Genomic DNA, 19,961 nt, shown 5'->3' with positions numbered 1-19,961 from the left:
TTGTCCAGAGGTGAGAAGGTCTGTACATGTTTGTGTATCTGGTTAGTGTTAGATTAGTGAGTTGTTTTATTTTGATTGTATCCTTACTGCTTGTCTACGTAAATACTGAAGAACTGGACTGAGTGCAAGAGAGATGTTTCTACTCAGTTTTCAGTTCTCTATCTCCACCTGATGGTTGATAGACACAACTATCCCACAGGTTCTGAAATAGTGGGAAGAACTAATGGAAAGAAAATTATCAGATAAGACCAGTTTTCTCTTTTCTCTCCAAAGCTGTATCAGTTTCCATGTCGATCAGATGGCTATGCTTCCTTTGGTTTGAAAGGATGATTGCAGGGAGGACATCATACTATTCACATATGGATGTTCATAATTGGAGTTAACGATTGTGAGAAATTGGACCATTTGTCCTTTTCTAGGACAAAGGAGAGAAGCTACTAAGAAAAGAACTAGATCTTATGGCCCATTGAGGCGATTTCCTCAGCCTATCTTCTAAGGGGTAGGGGTGGCCCCTTTTAGTCTGTGGGCTCATTCATCAAGGAGTTTAGCTTCCTCTTCAGTGGAAACAATGCAGTTTCTCTGGAAGAAATCCGCAGAGTAGCGACATGGTCATCATTGCATTTGATTTCAAAGCACTGCAATTGGGTGTGGCCTTTGGAACAGGGGTGTTCAGAGTGGGGGTGAAGGATTGTTACATTCCATTCATTCTGGACTGGTCTGGGAGGTGAACAGGAAGGTAAAATCGGATCTTGTGCTAATTTTCTTTCCTTGAGCCGTACCAGACCAATCTAGAGTCCCACCTGATGATGTATTTTGGTTGAGTTGGTTAATTGATTCCTTGTACTTGGCAACAAAACGGTTATTCCTGTTTGCTGTTGTTGTTTTTTTTTTCTTCAAGACGTGTAATAAGAATGTAGACAAATGCTGTTCCAAGCACCTCCTGGGGTTTTTTTGAGGAATGTTTTAGGAGAAGATCATCCTAGGCTTTGCTAGACAAAATACTGAGGAGCACGAGGAGCAGAGTGCTCTTCCTAGAATAGAGCTTACAAGCTTTTATTCTTTATCCTTCTGCTGATAGGACCATAAACCCATTCATTCGGCCCTGGTCTGGTAAGGACTTGAGGAAAGAGAATTACCAGGTAAGACCAAATTTTACCTTAAACACATAACACAGTTTAATAAATAGGCCCCTAAATGTGTTTTGTTTTTTTTTAATTATTTTTCTTCCTCTTATTATGTTTTACGTATACTGTGGGAAATAAGTTGACAAAAGAGCGCCTGTGTGGAATGTGCAAAATGGTGCCCTCATTTATATAAGCAGTCATAGACTCCTGTGTGCCATTTTAAAAACGGACATTCAGAACCATCCTCAGTAGCATACACGTCCTGACATTTAAAATGTTACACCTGCTCTATTGAAGCTGTAAATGTGTGTGTATGCGCATGCGCACACTTAAATATTTTTTATATAATATTCACCACATGGTAGTTCCTGCGCAGCTCAGCCAAAAGTATGTTTCCATGAACATTGGCACTTCTAGCAGTATGTTCCATCTTGTCAGCACTTTAACTTATGTGTTTGTATTGGTTACACAATTTTGAGCAATTTGTTATGTGTAAAAAGATGCTTTACATTTGGAAAATACTTTATAAAATTACTTCCATGTGATTAACTGAAATGTCAATTTGTTAAAAATAGCTTGACTAAGAGATTCAAGGTAAGATTTTCCCAAGTTCATCATATTAAATTTATATATTGGTTTTATGTCTTGTAGATCCAAATATTAATCATACTGGGGGGTTTTTTAATCAATATTTTAAGTAAATATATTTGCAGGCTTCTAATTCATATGGTATTAATACTGTACTAAGAAAGTCATGCTCAAACATACATTGTATTCAGCTGGTATTTGGTACAGATGTTTCTGAGTATCTGTGTAATTTAGGAGAAGAAAATTTGAAAACATTTATGTATAAATGTCATTCAAATTGTGCTTTGTTTAAAAAAAAAAGGATCTTATAAACAGATTTTATGGCAGTGTAAAGTGCAAAGTTAGCAAAAAAAAAAAAATGTGTGCATGGTCAGTAGAGGGTGGCATTATACAGGCAAAGCAGCTTGTCTGGGTTTTGAGGTGAAAAGTGCATACATAGCCCATAAGGATTGGTTCACTTGGATTAATAGTCTACCCTTAAATAAAGGGTACTAGGCCGTGAACTTTGATTTATGTGCTTCCTGTGTTTTATTGGATTTAGATGAAACAGTACTGTAATTCAGTTTAACAGCTTCACATGGAAGACTTGTCAATAGCTTTTTTTTTTTCCAGTTTGAAATCATATTTTTTTGTGATAGTTGGATTAGTCTCCAAACTGAAGGTGCTTCCTTGTATATTTTATTACCCTGAGCAATAATGGAATAAAACACAATGTCTATTTTCAAAAGTCATATAGAAATAACTTTAAAATTTTATTTTTGATCCTTCAAACTTTAGAGATGTGTTTGTTCTTTTTGAATAACGAATAAACAAAGGCCAGTAAAATTGAATTTAGTGTGCCAACACAACACCTCTTTAACTTATTAGCAAATTGAAAGATATACAAATTAAATCTGTTTTTGAATTTAAGTCAATTTGGGGAGGTTGGTTATCAAACTGTACTGATGGGCTTATTAATTAGTAGGTCTGAAAATAATTCCTAAACAAAATAGGGGGGGAAAGACCCAGATACTGCAAATAAAAGCTCGTGCAGCTGAATAAGGAGCAAACATCTGATCTGTTTTTAAAATATCAATATTCCTTTTATCATTTTGAATTTTAATTCCAGAAGAACTATTTGCTTTATTTATTTATGTAAAATGCTTATAATCCGCACTATCTACCACTCTAGACAGCATGCAAAATAAGGAACATTACATACTATTCATTGTGTTGAGGTTTCTAAAGGATCTTTCCAGTTAGGGTCCCTTTTACTAATGTGTTCTAAGACAGTGTTTCCCAAATCCGGTCCTGGAGTTCTTCTTGCCAGTCAGATTTTCAGGTTATCCACAATGAGTATGCATGAACCTGATTGGCTTCCATTAATGCAAATCTCTTTTATGCATATTCATTGTGGATATCCTGAAAACTTGACTGGCAAGGTGGTACTCCAGGACCGGACTTGGGAACACTGTTCTAAGAAGTTAGCTTGAGATTTATGTGCACTGTACATGCACAAGCGTGATAACTGTTATGGTGCTGGTATGAGCTTGTGCTAATTAATGTGCTAACTGTTATGGTGCTGGTATGAGCTTGTGCTAATTAATGTGCTAACTGCATAGCTGGGTGGGGAATGGTTTAGCACACAATACTTCACCATGCACTGTTGGTGTTGCACTTTGTGCAGAAACACTTACCACCCTTCTAATAGAATACCTTAATGTGTGGTAACTGTATGGGGCTGTGCTGGGAACTCTACCAGCAGTCAGTGCACAGATTTTGCACTTACCATTTTTGCATTTAACTCGCGTAAGTGCAGAAGTTTACCACACTTTAGTAAAAGGCCCACTTAGTCTTTTCCATCGCTTTACTTAGACTTAAGTCCACCTGGGCACATTGGGCAGCAAGTGTTCTCCAGCATGTTCGATCGGCTACAACATTTACATATCTTCCCAGCTAGTACCATGGTACTGAATTTTTATTTGAATGTGCTGTGCAAGGTTGTCTTTACTCCTGCGCTGCTTCTTCCCACGTGTTGGTATCCAGCGCATTGTGATTTTAGGATATTGATCATTTCTGCAACCTTATCGTAAGTCCAGTGAGCAAGACCCTGTGTTAAGCTCCAATATCTTGAAGCCTCCATGAATCATTTCTCTGAATCTCTTCATAAGTCGCTTTTTCTCAGGATCTCTTCATTGGTAATATGGTCACGATCGGTGACTCAAAAAATTCTTTGTAGGCATCACTGATGGAATACATTTTGTTTTTGTGCTTTCTATGTAGTAATTTTTCCATGTTTCACAGGCAGGGATCACAGTTGGCAGAACAGTAGCTATCCAGAGCTTAAATTTAATCTGATTATTATTGTTTTGCATATTCAGTGGATCTGCTGAAATACAGAGGCCTTCCTAAGCCTGAAATTTACTTTCCTGTTGGTACTTCTATTACTGGACATAATGCTGCCAAGATAGGTGACTATATCGATATCTTTAACAGATTGTTGGTTAATGGTTATTTGTGTACAGGCTTGACCCCCAACCTGTTACTTTGCTCTTTTCATTGCCATTTTCCATCCAGTCTTCCCAGCAGATTTCTCCAAGCTGGTGGTGAGTTCCTGCAGACTCTCTTGACTTCTCAGCAGTCCGAGCAGACCAGCTGATTTGTCTGTGCAATACCACCCCCTTTGCATTTTACATTGCCATAACATCTACTTCTAGGATCCATTCTTTTAAACAAAATACAATTTGAATTAAATTTATACATAGTTTAAATATGTTAAATTTTGTTCTCTTAAATTATATGGATACTTCAGAAACGTTTTTATTTGTACTAAATATTATCTGAATACAATGTAGGTTTGAACAGGATTTTTCTAGTATTATAATACCACATAAAGACTTAATTTAAATTGGAAAATTAAAAGCCTGCAAATGTACTTAAAATATTGATTACAAAGAACATTACAATTAATATTTGGATCTACAAGACATAAAATCAATAAACAAATTTATATAACAAACTTGGGAGAATCTCATCTTGAATCTCTTAAGTCAAAACTATTTTAACAAATTGACATTTGAGTTAATCATTCCGCTGGATGCCAGCATTTGGCCTGTTCAATGTTTTCTGAAAATCTATAGCCAGAAGATACAAAAGTGGTGAGAGTACAAAGCCTTGTTGCATACCAAGGACAATATTGAAGAATGTCTTTCTTTATACAGTAACTAGGGTTCAGATAAAAGTTGATGTACCATTGGAGAATACCTTGTGTCCGTTGGAGAATACCTGTGTCCGAGGATCTGAAGGTGAAGAAACAATGCAACAAGGCCATGACCAGAAGGATGCTAGTTTGCATAGATAGGGGTATAACAAGTTGTTAGTGAGATCCCACTTAGAGTATTGTGTTCAGTTTTGGAGACTATATCTTGCTAAGGATGTAAAAAGACTTGAAGCCTTGAAGCAGTGCAAAGAAAAGCTACAAAATGATATGGGATTTGCGTTGCAAGCTGTACAAGGAGAGACTTACTGACCTGAACATGTGTACCCTAGAAGAAGGAGAAAGAGGGGTGATATGATACAGATGTTCAAATATTTGAAAGGTCTTAATCCACAAACAAATCTTTTCCAGAGTCAGGAAGGCTGTAGAACTAGAGGACATGAATTGAGGTTGAAGGGGCCAGAATCAGGAATAATGTCAAAGTATTTTTTCACAGAGAGGGTGGTAGATACTTAAGAATGCGCTCCTGTGGAGATGAAAACCGTAACAGAATTTTTAAAATGCGTGGGATAAACACAAAAGAATCCTGTTTAGAAGGAATGGATCCGTAGAAGCTTAGTGGAGATTGGGTGGCAACACTGGTAATTGAGAAGCAAAGCCAGTTCTGGGCAGACTTCTATGGTCTGTGCCCTGAAAATGGCATGGACAAATCAAGGACAGGTATACATATAAAGTATCACATACAATGAGTTGTCTTGTTGGGCAGATTGGATGGACCGTACAAGTCTTTATCTGCCATCATCTGCTATGTTACCATATATTCTTGCAGTGATTCCCTGTGCATGCTATCAAATGCCTTTTGAATTATGTGAAATGTATAAATAGTAGCTTTTATCTTCACCCATTCTCCCTAAATATACCTCTTATAGTACCTAGGCTCCCCTTACTATAGAGGAGCAATCACTGATTGACACCGCGACCCCCCCCCCCCCCCCCCCCCGCCCAAGTACATAATACAGAATAATACAAGGAGAACAAACCATATTGAGCCAGTCAATTACATAATATATTAACATAACATATATGAAACATCAATCATACACACCCAGAATCTTATGGATGTCCTCAAAAGGTGCCCATTTTCCTTTCCATTACCCCCTCCCCTCTTTGTCAATATACAACGAAAAAAATTCCAGTATATTTAGAGTACATCTCAGAGCTAGGACAGTACTCAAGAGGATCACTTTGGGATAAGATATCTCCATTTGTTTACACTGTTCATTGATAGCTAGCCCACAGTCTTGGACAGAGGGGGAGAAAAACTAACATGCAGTCCAAACGCTCCACTCTTATGCTAATTACAGCAGCATAAGTGGCGGAATGGCTTAATGGTTAGAGTAGCAGGTTGGGACCTGGGGAACCAGGTTCAATTCCCACTTCTGCCTGATGGTCAGCAGTAGGTTGAGATCCTGGGGAACCAGGTTCAATTCCCTCTGCAGTTCTGTATGACGCTAGGCAAGTCACTTAACCCTCAATTGCCCCAGGTACAATAGTAGTACAATGTATTACCTAGATTGTGAGTCCAGAAGGGGACAGTACAAGTACCTGTAAATTAAACCTGTAAACCACTTAGGTCTAAGTGGTATAAATACTTAAATGAATGAATGAATTCGCTTTCCAGTCAAAATTATCCCCCAGCTGCTCACATTAACACAGACAAAACATGCATTTCAAATTGCAACTAATTAAGCTGTAACTGAGTTTTAAAGGCAATTCAGATTTGACAGCTGTGTAAGTAGATATACCACTGACATGCAAGATCCAGTGTTGGCTCTCTCACCCGCTTTAGTCTCCGTGAGTCTCCAGGATATTGTTCTGTGACAGAAATTCTTTGACCTTTTGTACCATTGCAGAAATGCTCACTTTTCCTTGATGCACAATCCAAAGTCTGGCTAGGTATAAGACAAAATTAACTTTTGCCTTCGCCAGCTGAGAACAAAGTGAAACAAAATCTGTTCACTGCCCAGTTAACTTTGCCAATTAATCTTGAAAGCATAGAACTCTGTGATCCATATAAACCAGATTGTTACCTCCATGCAAGGCACAAAGTATCTCTTCTTTAGGTGCATAGTTGAGGCACAGAATCACCAGTCTCTGTTCCCTTTGAGACCCTAGCTTGTGGGCCCATTCAATGTAAAGAGGCACAGCCACCAAGAGACAGAGCTGGGCCCAGGGCAAGGTGGCTGCCACCACTCCCTCCCACTCGGGCCACTACCTCCCTTACCTTCCTGCTTCTGCTTCTCCCTTGGTCTGTCACTCTCCTCATGTGTGCTGGGAACAAGGTTATTGCATTAACACAGTCACCCGGGAATAGAACCTTCTGGTGAAGGCCCCCCCCTCCCCCTTGGAGGCCGGGCCTGGGAAATCTTCACCCCCCCCCCCCCCCCCCGGCAGCCCTGTTAAGAGGACCTGCCTGACTCTTAATGCTGAGAGTTTGCGGGAACCAGAGTCTGTGATGGACTTGGTGTCACGATTGTGACTGTATTCCATGCCTACACTCACCTTGCCTCCGGGTGACCAGGCCCTATGGCTGCTGTGGACTGTCTTCTTCATGTTTCCCAAACATGTTCCAGAGTTCATTCCAGTCCTATTCTGATCTTTCAACATTCCAGACTTGCTTTGGGGTTCCTGCAGCCATCGGTTCTCTAAAACTTCAATACAGTGTCTTTGTATCATTTTGATAGGTGTTTCAAGAACCTCTTCAACCAGGCTCCCATTGACTTTTGGCAGTCTTCTTTGTGTCTGTCAGCTGCTATGTTCTATCCTATATCCAGTGTTCCCTTTGTGTCCCCCTTCTGTGCCCAGTTTGTGTGGTTTTTTTTACTGCTTGAATAAATAATGCCCGTTGTTCTTCAGTGTTAGTTGGTTATTGAATAGAATTTCTGAGAGGACAAGCAGAAGCATATCTGTACATATGGGTGACATTGTCTGACAGTGCTTGCCACGAGACCATCCCCAACTTCTTTCCAGAAGCTTTTTGGAGTTCTACCACACATGCGCGTGTATCTTCCCATCCACCAAGACTGAACGGGAGCAACCAGTCTTGTCTTTTCCACTGAGCTAAGAAGACACTTCAGAGAGTCCTCTGGTCACGATTGCATCTGTGTCAACTCTGACTTCGATCTCCTTTGTTTTGTTTTGTAAATGCTGTGTTGGGACTAGTGTATCCCCTTTTTTCTGCCTTTTTAGTTCTCCTTAGTTTTTCAGCATTCTATGTTTTCTTTTAGTTTATAGCTCCTTGGTCCACTTGGGCCTGAGCACTCTGGTCGGGGTAGTATTTTTTTTTTCCTGTATTTTTCCTTTATTGAGCCATTTGATTTTGCTTCATCTATTTTTCCCCAACATGTCCCAGAAAACTCCCAACACTTTTAAGTGGTGCATTAGGTGTGGCAAGATCATTTCAATGACTGATACTCACAATTGGTGCTTGCCATGCTTAGGACCTAATCATGAAACTCTCTCTTGTCATCTTTCTCGACAGATGACTGAAATGACCCTTAAGAGTTGAGAGCAGCACAAAACTATTTTGGTGCCAAGAAGTCCGTTGCATCGGAGGCACCAGTCCCCCATAGCCCTGGAAGCTGCATCGGACATTGGGGATACATCAGCACCAAGGATGTCTCTGCCTGTCTCGATGCCAAGTGTCAGCAGCACCCATCAGAGCCAAGCATTCTATAATCCTGCACCAAGGAAGCTAAAAGGATTGGCCACAAATTAGGACTTTAAATTGGGCATGGATGTTGTGGAACCCCAGACCAGACATATTCCATGTATTAACAAAGTTGGAAAGAAGAGCAAATGACAGCATGTGGTTAAAAGGTGGTAATGAGTTTATCTTGTTGGACAGACTGGATGGACCATAGAGACCTTTATCTGCTGTCATCTAACCTGTTTGTTAAAATTGTTTGTAGTACCTGAGGATTGGAGGATGGCCAATGTAACGCCAATTTTTAAAGAGGGTTCCGGAGTGATCTGGAAAATTACAGACTGTTAAGCCTGACTTCAGTGCCGGGCAAAATAGTGGAAACTAGTATAAAGAAAACAATTATGGAACACATAGACAAACAGCCTGCTCAGTGTGCTGCTGCGGCTAGGAAAGCAAATAGAATGTTGGATATTATTAGGAAAGGTATGGAAAACAGGTGTGAGGATGTTATAATGCCGTTGTATCGCTCCATGGTGCGACCGCACCTTGAGTATTGTGTTCAATTCTGGTCGCCGCATCTCAAGAAAGATATATTAGAATTGAAAAAAGTGCAACAAAGGGCGACTAAAATGATAGCGGGGATGGGACGACTTCCCTATGAAGAAAGAGTAAGGAGGCTAGGGCTTTTCAGCTTGGAGAAGAGACGGCTGAGGGGAGACATGATAGAGGTATATAAAATAATGAGTGGAGTGGAACAGGTAGAGGTATATAAATAATGAGTGGAGTGGAACAGGTGGATGTGAAGCGTCTGTTCACGCTTTTCAAAAATACTAGGACTAGGGGGCATGCGATGAAACTACAGTGTAGTAAATTTAAAACAAATCGGAGAAAATCTTTCTTCACCCAATGCATAATTAAACTCTGGAATTCGTTGCCGGAGAACGTGGTGAAGGCGGTTAGTTTGGCAGAGTTTAAAAAGGGGTTAGACGGTTTGCTAAAGGACAAGTCCATAAACCACTACTTAAATGGACTTGGGAAAAATCCACAATTCCTGGAATAACTATATAGAATGTTTGTTCGTTTGGGAAGCTTGCCAGGTGCCCTTGGCCTGGATTGGCCACTGTCGTGGACAGGATGCTGGGCTCGATAGACCCTTGGTCTTTTCCCAGTGTGGCATTACTTATGTACTTATGGCTTAATGGGACAGAGTCAGCATGGGTTCAGCCAAGGGAAGTCTTGCCTCAGCAGTTTGGTTCATTTCTTTGAAGGTGTGAATAAACATGTGGATAAAGGTGAGCCAGTTAATGTAGTGAATCAAGATTTTCAGAATGCTTTTGACAAAGTTCCTCATGAGAGACTCCTGAGAAAATTAAGTCATGGGATAGGAGGCAATGTCCTTCTGTGGATTAGGAATTGGTTATTGGACAGAAAACAGAGGGTAGAGTTAAATGGCCATTTTTCTGAATGGAGGAGGGTGAATAGTGGAGTGCCGCAGGGGTCTATACTGGGATCTGTTCTATTTAACATATATTTATAAATGATCTGGAAATTAGAACGAGGAGTGAGGTGATTAAATTTGCAGATGACACAAAACTATTGGCAAAACACGTGCAGATTGTGAAAAGTTGCAGGAAGTCCTTAGGAAACTGGAAGACTGAGCATCCAAACTGTAGATGAAATTTAATGTAGACAAATGCAAAGTGATACACATTGGGAAGAATTGGTTAGCGTCATATACACTGCTGGTCTTTAGGTCTGGGTTTTTTTGTTTTTAAAAAAATGTGGGGGGTGGGCTTGGAAGGGGGGCTCTTTTTGGTGGAGGGTTAAGGGGAGTTGGGAGGGAGTGTTGTGCTCATAGTTTTCAGTCCCAGCTGAAAATGCACAAACATCTTTGGCCAAAACTGAAATAAGGCCAAACAAGGGATTTGGGGCCAGTTTCAGCACAAAAACTGAAATTTGGTCAGGCTTTACCAGCCAGTCAGGTCTTCAGGTATCCACAGTGAATATTCATGAGTTACATTAGCATTTAATAACTAATAATTTGTTTACCACTGGATTTAAATGTGCAGTGCACTGTCTGTGATTCTTTGTGCAAAGTTATCTTGTGCACTAAATTCTATTCTGCAAAGGGGAGTCATAATAGAACAGCAAACTGTGCATAGAACCCACGCTAAGCTCTGTGCTAAGCCTCCTGCACTTTTCATATCTACCTCTGAGAAAAGTTAAGGGAAAAAGGAGGTGAGATGTAACTGGATGTGAGACAAAGGTAAAGGTCATGGATTTGATATACCGCTTTTCTGTGGTATAACTGAAGTGGTTTACATATATTATATGATTCAAACCAAAGAAGTGGAGAAAGCAAACCAAAATGTTCAGGATGACCAAAGTTTATTCTTCAAAATAAATATTGTTAAAAAAAATATCCAACACAGACCGTGTTTCGATGGTGGAATATAATGGGCGATAGAAGAGTGGGAGGTAAAAATATATTTTTAAAAAAGGGTGATGCAAAATAGTGAGAGATGACATCGTTATGGAAGGAGAGATGAGGAGAAAAAACAGTTACAGAAACAATGTCAGCTGCAGGAAAGTGAGAGCTGGACAATGGCAGTCATAAAAGGGAAAGTAAAATTGAAAAAGAAACAGAAGTGAGTCAACAGGAGCCAAAATGAAAGTGTGGGGGTGGGGGGGGGGAGGGAAGCAAAGATAAAAATATCTCTTAATTTTCTATTTCTATTCCAAACTTATACCAATTTTCCATTTAAATATCTGATTATATGACATTGTATAAAATGTTTTCGCATTTTTTACAATTTCTAGCCCCCCCCCCCCTAATATTTTGGCGGCAGGCAGTGCTGTTAGCGCTGACCCCGCATATTCAGTATTGGGCCGTTTCCGGTGACTGGCATTGAATATCCAGGTTTGGCCGGTTCTATCTTAACCAGCTGGCCAGCTAAATTAATAGCAGGCAAAGATAGGACTGCTGTTTATGTGGTCTAGTTTGCTCACTAAACTTAGCCAGCCAAAACTTGAATATTCACAGATAGCTAGCTATATTGCGCGATATAGCCGGTTAGCTGTTATGCACTGAGCACTAATATTCAGCAGAGATAACTAGCTATTTTGCGATGAATATTAGCACTTAGCTGGCTAAGTGCTATTTAACCAGACAGAAGCCATTCTTGGCTGATTAAATCGCACTGAATATCGGGCCCTAGGTGTCTAAATGTGTATTAGCTTTTTCTCTGGTCTAGCATGACCCAGATGGCAAAATCGGCCTTTACTGCTGCTATTCTCACCAGCCCTTCTAAGTCCTCACCAACCCTTCTAAGTCATTTCTCCTGCTCCATTGCCATGGCAGTTTATCAGCTGCTCACTGCCATGCCGGTCAGCCATGGATCAGACTTTCCCAATCTATTCAGCCTCTCCTACTCCTCCCATCCTGGTCACTCCCAAAGAAAAGATGAGGTGGAGCCACATGATAGCTCACAGTCCCTGTAGTCAAGCATCTGATAATCTCCCATTGTACATTTAATAAGCCTAGCAGGTATGTTGGCAGTGGTGGAGGCCCTGGTAGAACTGGGGATGTTGGCATTTGGGAGGGTGGGCAACTGTGATTTTTTTGGCAACAGTTGCCAAGAAGCATCCGTGAGAGAAGGATTTGAACCTTTGTTTCTCTCTCTGGTTCTCAGATTGAGGCTTTAACCTCTAGGCCTGCTCCTCCATGGTGAGAAGTGGAGGGTGCCAAATTTTGAAGTTGCTGAGGTTAGTCATAAACCTTGCACTGATCTGGATAAGTTGGAGTATCATGCTGATAGAGCACGTCTCTAAAGTTAACATTTTTTAGCACTTAATCAAAATTGTCACTTTACCAAGGGAATTTGTTAATGTTATGCAACTTGCCTGCTGCTGTTTTTGTATTTGAAATAATCTAAAGGGCTGAAGTAAACAGAGACTTGTGGAAGGTTTTGGAAAGGTTACAGCTGCAGCGAGTTCAGTTAAATGAAAACTATGCCAACTGTGGTCTGGGCACAATTTCAAGTTTATGCTGAAAGCAGCTCTGTGTGAATCAAAAAATGACTTGTAATTATTTTGGAAATTTATTATAGTACTCTAAACACACTCCTTCAGGTGCCAGCTTGTGGTGACATTTGTGACATGCTGTCATATGCCTTCTTTGTTCAGTTGCAACCTCACACATACGAAGAATTCTTATTCTCCAAGGACAAGCCAGGGCTTTGTTTCTCCTATATGGGAGACCTGTACAGATGCTTCCAAGCGTTGTATAGCTTTAAGAAGTCTTTGGTAGCATCCCACCATTCATGTGTGAGTGCCTTCCTGCCAGACGTGAGCATGTGGTACCAGCAGTCTTCATTTTTCCACAGAGCAGAGAGGTTGTGTCTAGTGGCACCAGTGAGTCTTTTTGTTTTAATTATTTAAATGTATTTATTTTCATTGCACAATGTAAGAAATAAAACAGACCACATTAATGGGATACAAAGCGATATATCTATAAATTAGAGAAATAAAACAGGAAAATAGGATAATTCTATCCACAATACAGATCTGATAATTCTAAGGCCTAATATCACCTTTCTCTTTTGTTATTTATCCAACAGAAATACTTCCAATTGAGGTGAATCATAAAAAATCTTCTCTCTTTATATGTATTAAACACCTACAGGGAAATCAAAGAAAAAAGGACACTTCCAGAGCTAACACCTGAGACATATATTCAAGAAACAGCTTCCTAGCTAACTGGATGGCTCTAGTAATGTCAGGAGAAATAAGTATATGACCACAAAAATTAACATTTTTCTTAAAGTAACGTTTTAATATCCTTATTTTTTCCTGTTCATAACATAAAGTTACCAGTGCAGCTTCTCCAGCCCTGGGGACCAATGATACTTGTATCAATTTATCCTGAGAGGTCTCCAAGAATTCCATTAAATTTACTGAGCCCTCCTTTCATCTCTTGCCTTCTTTGAATATACACATAATAACTCGAAAAAGTCATTGAGGGGGGTCTTTTACTAAGGTGTGCTGGTGTTGTTAGCGTGTGTTAAAAATAGGCAGGTTCTAAATGCTAAAGACGCCAATGCATTCCTATGGGCGTCTTTAATGTTTAGCGTTGTCTATTTTTAGCGTGCGCTAAAAACACCAGGGCACCTAAGTAAAAGACCCCCTGAATCTGCCTCCTCAATCTGTACACCCTTCAGGAACTTCCTGAGAAGAATTTCAGAGCTAATTCTACATATGCAAATATTTTGTATGCAACATATTTTCCAATGGCTATGGGTAGATAAACTATCTTTTCTCATCTCCACCTTTCTGCACAAATGGATGTTATTCCTTCCTTAGAGAGGTGGAAGTAGAGAAAACTGAATTCTGCCAGTGACATTGCCAGCAGAAGCAGAGGTGATCCCTGGAACAATCCAGTATTTTTCTCTATCTTCGGCAGGTGGTAGGTCATGCTGACTGTGCTCCTGTCCCTGGCCTAGCTCCCTGCTCTGCTGGCCAAAGCTGCACAGCATGGTCAAGCCTAACAGCCACTCCCAGGTCACAGTCTCGGGGCTGTACCTGGTTGAGCTTGGAGATTGGCTCTGCAGTTCCCTGTTGCACTTCTTAGTTGCCGCTGTGTGAAGTTTTGTCTCGGTTCCATGGGGCTTTGCTTGAGGGGTGTTGGTCCCCTTCCCCCCACCCCTCTTGCCCATTCACTCTATTTGGGTGTACTGTCCACAGACTCCCCTGCAGCACTCAGGCTTTCCAAAATAAGGGCGCAGACTGCCACCTGGGTGGAGGCTCAGGCATTGTCCCCTGAGAACATTTGCAGGGTGGTGACTTCGGTTATCACTCCATTCCTTTGCTAAGTACTGCAGGTTGAATATGTTGGCCAGAGTCCGCTCAGACTTTGGCAGAGCCAACATTTGGGGGGGGGGGGTTCTTGTTTTCCCCCATCCATAGACTGCTTTGGTACATCCCAATTTTGCCGAACGGTGGAGCTGAAGCTAAGAAACGAGAAATTGTCTTACCTTGAAATTTTCCTTGCTTTAGTTAGCGATGCTGTTCTCCAGTCCCACTGTTCGAAGACTTCAGCCTGAGGTTCTGAGTGTGCTCTGTGCTTCCTTTTCAGTTCTTCAAAATTTTATGATTGGCAGCCATACAGGGTTTTTTTTTTTTTTACATTTGTACCCCGCACTTTCCCACTCATGGCAGGCTCAATGCGGCTTACATGGAGCGTTAAGTGACTTGCCCAGAGTCACAAGGAGCTGCCTGTGCCAGGAATCGAACTCACTTCCTCAGTTCCCCAGGACCAAAGTCCACCACCCTAACCACTAGGCCACTCCTCCACTCCTGTGATATGGCTATATCCTGGTATATGCAGGGTAGTGAGTGTCACTCTGTGGTGTTTTGCTCACTTGATTATCATTGCAGCTGCAGTGGTTGATGGGGCATGGGTTGTTTCAAAGGAACCTTCTGTTGCTTAGACAGATGCATATTTGATTGTTCCAGGGAGACCTTTGCTTATTCTGATGATGTCACTGGCAGAATTCAGTTTTCCCTATCTCCAACTGATGGTTGGAAGGGATAACATCCATTTTTGCAGAACGGTGTCGCTGACAAAAGAAAATAAAGTTATCTGGTATAGCATATGTACTAGCTCCCTACAGAGTTCTAGTCTGTGAGGTTACCTGAACGTGATTTCCTACCCAGAGCTATTTTTATGCAGACTTTCATGAGCTCTAATAAATGTGCCTTTAAACCTTTGTTCCAATTCTAAAAACAGTTAACATGTTGATTGCATAGAACAAACAAGAGAAGCTGGTTTCTGGGAACAAAATATGCTGATTTAATGAAAAATTTCAAGAAAATGATTGGCTTTATAGCCCCAAAGAAACCTGAATGCTTTTGGGTGAAATGGTGGCCTCGTTGGTTTTAAAGGTAAGTGTTCCTAGCTCCTTAGACTGTTTTTGCACCCAGTATTAATTATATAACTAGAAAAGTTTTAAACTGGAAACAGTCTTTATAGCCAGCATTGTTCATTGGGGCAGACTGACCATTCAGGCAACAGGGCAGTGCCTGAGGGCCCAGTACTTCCCTCTCACATGCCTGACATCCCTCTCTCCCCGTCAGGACCGGGAACGACCCCTCTCTCGCCCCCTCCTGTCCTTCAATTTCCAACCTCACCCCCCACCACCACCCAACCTTGTGTGAGAATAGAGCTTCCAATCCAAGCGAGAAGGAGAAGTTGAGTCCACATGTTCTACCCTGACACCTGTTCCCTGATGCTGGAACTTCTCTCTGCTGCAGCCTGCTTCCCTCTGACATAGCTTCTTCTGCAAGGGCATGCAGCAGCAGAGGGAAGTGGCCAGCATCAGCGGACCAGACCTCAGGATAGTAAGTGCAGACTCAGCTTCTCCCTCCTGCTTGGATTGGAAGCTCTTTTCTTGCTCTGGGGGAGGAGGATTCAGAGATGGGAGCACAGGAGGGGGAGAGGGAGAACATTCCGGTTGAGATGGGATGGGGGGGGGGGGGGCAATGATCCTTATCGTCTGGGTGCCCAGATCACTTGTCAATCCGCCCCTGTTCATATATTTATATTTTCAGACAATTTTGGAACAATGGTTATTTACGTTCCTTTCATATATCTCCAGTAGTGAAACAATTGCACTGGTTTCCAGTCGAGCAAAGAATGAAATTTAAGGTAGTGATATTAATTTTTAAGGTTTTGAACAATTTTGCTTCGCCAGTGGTTTGCAGCTATGTACGTATTTACCAACCTTCAACATTGAGATCAGCAAAAGCCTTACTTGAGGTTCTATCTGTTCAAAATATTAGATTAGAAGAATATAGGAAATCCGTGTTTAACGTAATTGGTCCAACACTGTGGAATACTTTACCTTTGCAGTTATGGCCCAAACATAGCCCGAATACTTTTAAAAGAGATCTGAAGACTTTGCTGTTGAAGAGGTTTATTTATTTATTTAAGGTCATTTATGAGAGAGAGTAAAAGTCATGTGCTATGAGAACTTTTTAAGCTTCTCTTTGAAGGTAAGACGGTGTTTAGACGTAAGAGTTGTATCTTTTTTTTTTTTTTAACATTATCCAATATTTTACAAGACAATCCTCTTGTTCAGGAAAAGTATCTAATAAACAGCAAAATATAAACAAAAAAAAAAGGTGAAGCTTAAAAAGCTTCACATTAGGTAAACTATACTCAAGTCCATAAAATGTGATCCAAGATTTCAGAAATCTACCGGAGACAAAATAAAAGGATAAGAGAGAAAACATTCTGCAAATTCTGTTAAGCGGAGTGGATTCTTTTAGTTAACGCTTATCCATTTTCGCTGAGGTTATGAGCGCTGATACATGAGCTGGCTCTGTAAATACATATTTTTTATCTCTAAACTTCATTATACACTTGCGGGGGGTATCTTAAAAAAAAGGTACCCCCCAAGTGTAGAATTTCAGGTCTAAGAAGCAAGAATTGTTTCCTTCGTCGTCTTGTCTCCTTGGAGACATCAGGAAACAATAAACTTTTAAACCCAAAAAGGGTTTATCTTTATTTCGGAAAAACAGACGAAAGATTCAGTTCTTGTCGGGTAGTAATGCGACTGTCGCCACCAATGTAGCTGCAGTCGCTAGCTCAGTATCTGAGGTCTCAAGCAAAAGAGAAACATTTATCGGAACTTCAGGTTGAATTGTTTCTTTCCCAAAAATGTAATAAGCCATAGTCATTGGTGGTAGATTCTGTTCAGGAATTAATAAATTTTCACACATGTAGCGTTTCAACATATCAAGAGGAACAACATTTTGAAGTTTAGGAAAATTGACAAATCTCAGGTTATGATTTCTAGTGTAATTATCAAAATTTTCCATTTTATCTCTGAGGCTCGTCAAATCTTTCATCATAATAGGTTGTACCGTTTCAAGCTTCATAATGCTTTGATCCAAATTAACAACTTTCCCATTCAAATCCTTAATATGCTCATCTTTCTTTACCAAGTCACTTTCCAAAGATTTAACTTTAGGCTGTACTTCATTTATTTGTTTCAGGAAAACTTGTCCTAGGTTAGAAACCAGGTCCCACAAAGCTTCTAATGTCACATCTTTTGGTCTAACCACAAATTCTTTTGGAATTTCAAACCTTACAGGCTGGTCATGGGCCTCGCTCTGCCCCTCTGCTCCTCTCCCCTCAAACCACAGCGTTTCCACGGGCAAACTGCCCTCCAGTACCACTTCTGTTGTAAACGAAGCTTCCATTCGGCGATCTTCTGGACTCCGTCGAATCCACAAAGAAAGAACTGGCGCCTATCTGCTGGGGAGGGGAGTGCGTTCGGCGGGGCTAAGAGTAACATCCAGGCCAGAGAGCGCCGAAGTCTCCATTTCGCTGGCGCCCACCTCTGGCAGCGATCCGCCGTCCCGATGAACTCCCTGCGGTCTCAAATATTGATCCAGAGGACCAGGTAATGAGGGGGTTATCGGGGAAGCTACCCGCTAATCTCCCTCTTCGTTTAGGCATTCTTTAGGGTAGAGAAAACGCGACTCGCAGTAACTTAACAGATTGTGGCCATCTTGGGTAAATGCCCCAATGGAGGCTGAAAAGAGTTGTATCTTAGAGACAGTGGTACCGTTTGATGTTGTATTGCTGAATGATATAATAAAAATGAAACATAAATTCTAACTTGTGAGAAATGCTGCAGACCAATAGTAATAATAACAACACTCTAATGAATTCCACAGCCTCCCCTCCCTGGGTGGCTCCCCCAAATCAACATAAACAGCAAAATTCACCACCTCTACAATTCGGTGAATAGCTTCTTCCAGGGCGACTCTCCATGGAAGAAATCCTCTGCCTCTCCATCCGCATTTGCTGGATAAGCAGGGAACACCACTCTGGCAGAGTGGGACCAACAGATGAGAACCAATGTAGTAATATGACCTTGTTCCCAAAAAGAATGATCTTGCGGAGAAACCGCAAGAATCCTGTGGTACAGGATCAGTATACACACTGGCCAAATAAAATATGAGGATCACGGTGACGGTGCAATCCCAATAAGTATGCAAAATAGAAAGCATCTTACCCCAAAAAGTAAACATAACCTGGCAAAAGCCACACCATATAACCCAGAGTTGCTGAGGTAGAGTCACATTTTGCAAACAAGAGTGGGAATGTGAACCAGGCTTATCCAAAGAACAGGACCCAGACAAAATTAGAGTTAAAAACCAACAAACTATATTTATTTATATATACTTAAAAAAAGACTAATATTTTTTGTAATAATGACTCAGACTAATAAATATTTTTGTGATAATGACTCCTGTTCTTTGGATAAGCCTGGTTCACATTCCCACTCTTGTTTGCATTTATTCTCTATCCCGTGGGATCTATTGAGTTCTCCACATTTGTGGATTCTCTTTAGAGTCACATTTTGGACAGACTCCCCTGGCTGCTGTGCCCGCCTTATGGGCTCGGTGCAGGGAACTATGGATCTGTAAGCAAATTTGTAAAGCAATTCTCTTAACATAGATTCAGACATTGTACGAATCCCTAAAACTAATTTTTTTGAACTGCTCTGTCAACAGAATAAAACAATCAGCAGACCAGTTCTTCGCCAAAGTGGCATAATCCAAATCTGGGGTAGTGTCTTTCAAATATTGGTGATGGAACATCAAAGACACCCTCAACTGAGAACAGAGTGTAAAAGCTTCAGATAAAGTTTCCTGTAAATCCTCGGTAAGATCTGTCCAGAGCAGGGAGGAAATGTAATGTCTTAGCAGCAGGAAGGCAAATGATACTCTTGATGCAAGGCTTCAGTGGACTTGAGTGAAAGAGGCAAAAGAGAATGAAAAGACGTCTTTCTCAGCACATCAAGTGATATCTCATAAAGTTTGGAATTGGAATGAAGGTTTAAAAGCACAATTATTTAGAGCACATGAAAAACTGCACAAAAATGGCTCTGGGAGATTTGTTTGTTTTTTTAATGACCAATGAAGAAAACATTCAGCCTAATCTGCTCAGATTTTAATATTAATTGCTGAAGAGGATTCTAAGGTCTTTTTCTCAAATCCAGCTATATGCTGACTATAATACAACTGCAATTTCAGGTTGTTTTATGAGGTTGAGCCCTCCTGGGCTTACCATAACGCCCATTTATGGGGTAGCCAGAAGGTTACATCTGTCACTGGGTCCTTTAGAGATAAGCAAAGTCTGCCTGAAATCTCCAAAATAATATCCACTGATTGGACTTTCTGATCATTGTGTCGCATGGGAATGATTAGTGTATTGTATTGTCCAAGCGGGAACTATTGGAATCTGGCCTTTTTGAAATGTTTTGTAGTGTAA

At 40.8% G+C, this 19,961-nt stretch overlaps 1 protein-coding gene across 3 annotated transcripts in view; it reads left to right on the top strand.

The window, feature by feature from the left end:
* The window catches only part of LOC115474809 (ADP-ribosylation factor-like protein 6-interacting protein 6), a 42,660-nt gene extending 27,076 nt beyond the window's left edge, over positions 1-15,584 (top strand). The window contains exon 4 of one of the 3 annotated variants that reach the window (XM_030210474.1): positions 15,422-15,584. In XM_030210474.1, coding sequence (XP_030066334.1) covers positions 15,422-15,554 — 133 coding nt within the window. In that variant the 3' untranslated portion in view covers positions 15,555-15,584. The other 2 variants (XM_030210475.1, XM_030210476.1) reach the window with 2 other exon arrangements.
* Positions 15,585-19,961: the final 4,377 nt, after the last annotated feature.

This window comes from Microcaecilia unicolor, chromosome 7, assembly GCF_901765095.1.
Source record: "Microcaecilia unicolor chromosome 7, aMicUni1.1, whole genome shotgun sequence".
Classification (NCBI taxonomy): Eukaryota; Metazoa; Chordata; class Amphibia; order Gymnophiona; family Siphonopidae; genus Microcaecilia; species Microcaecilia unicolor.
The sequence above is the reverse complement of the archived record's forward strand: the minus strand, read 5'-3'. Positions and strand labels throughout refer to the sequence as shown.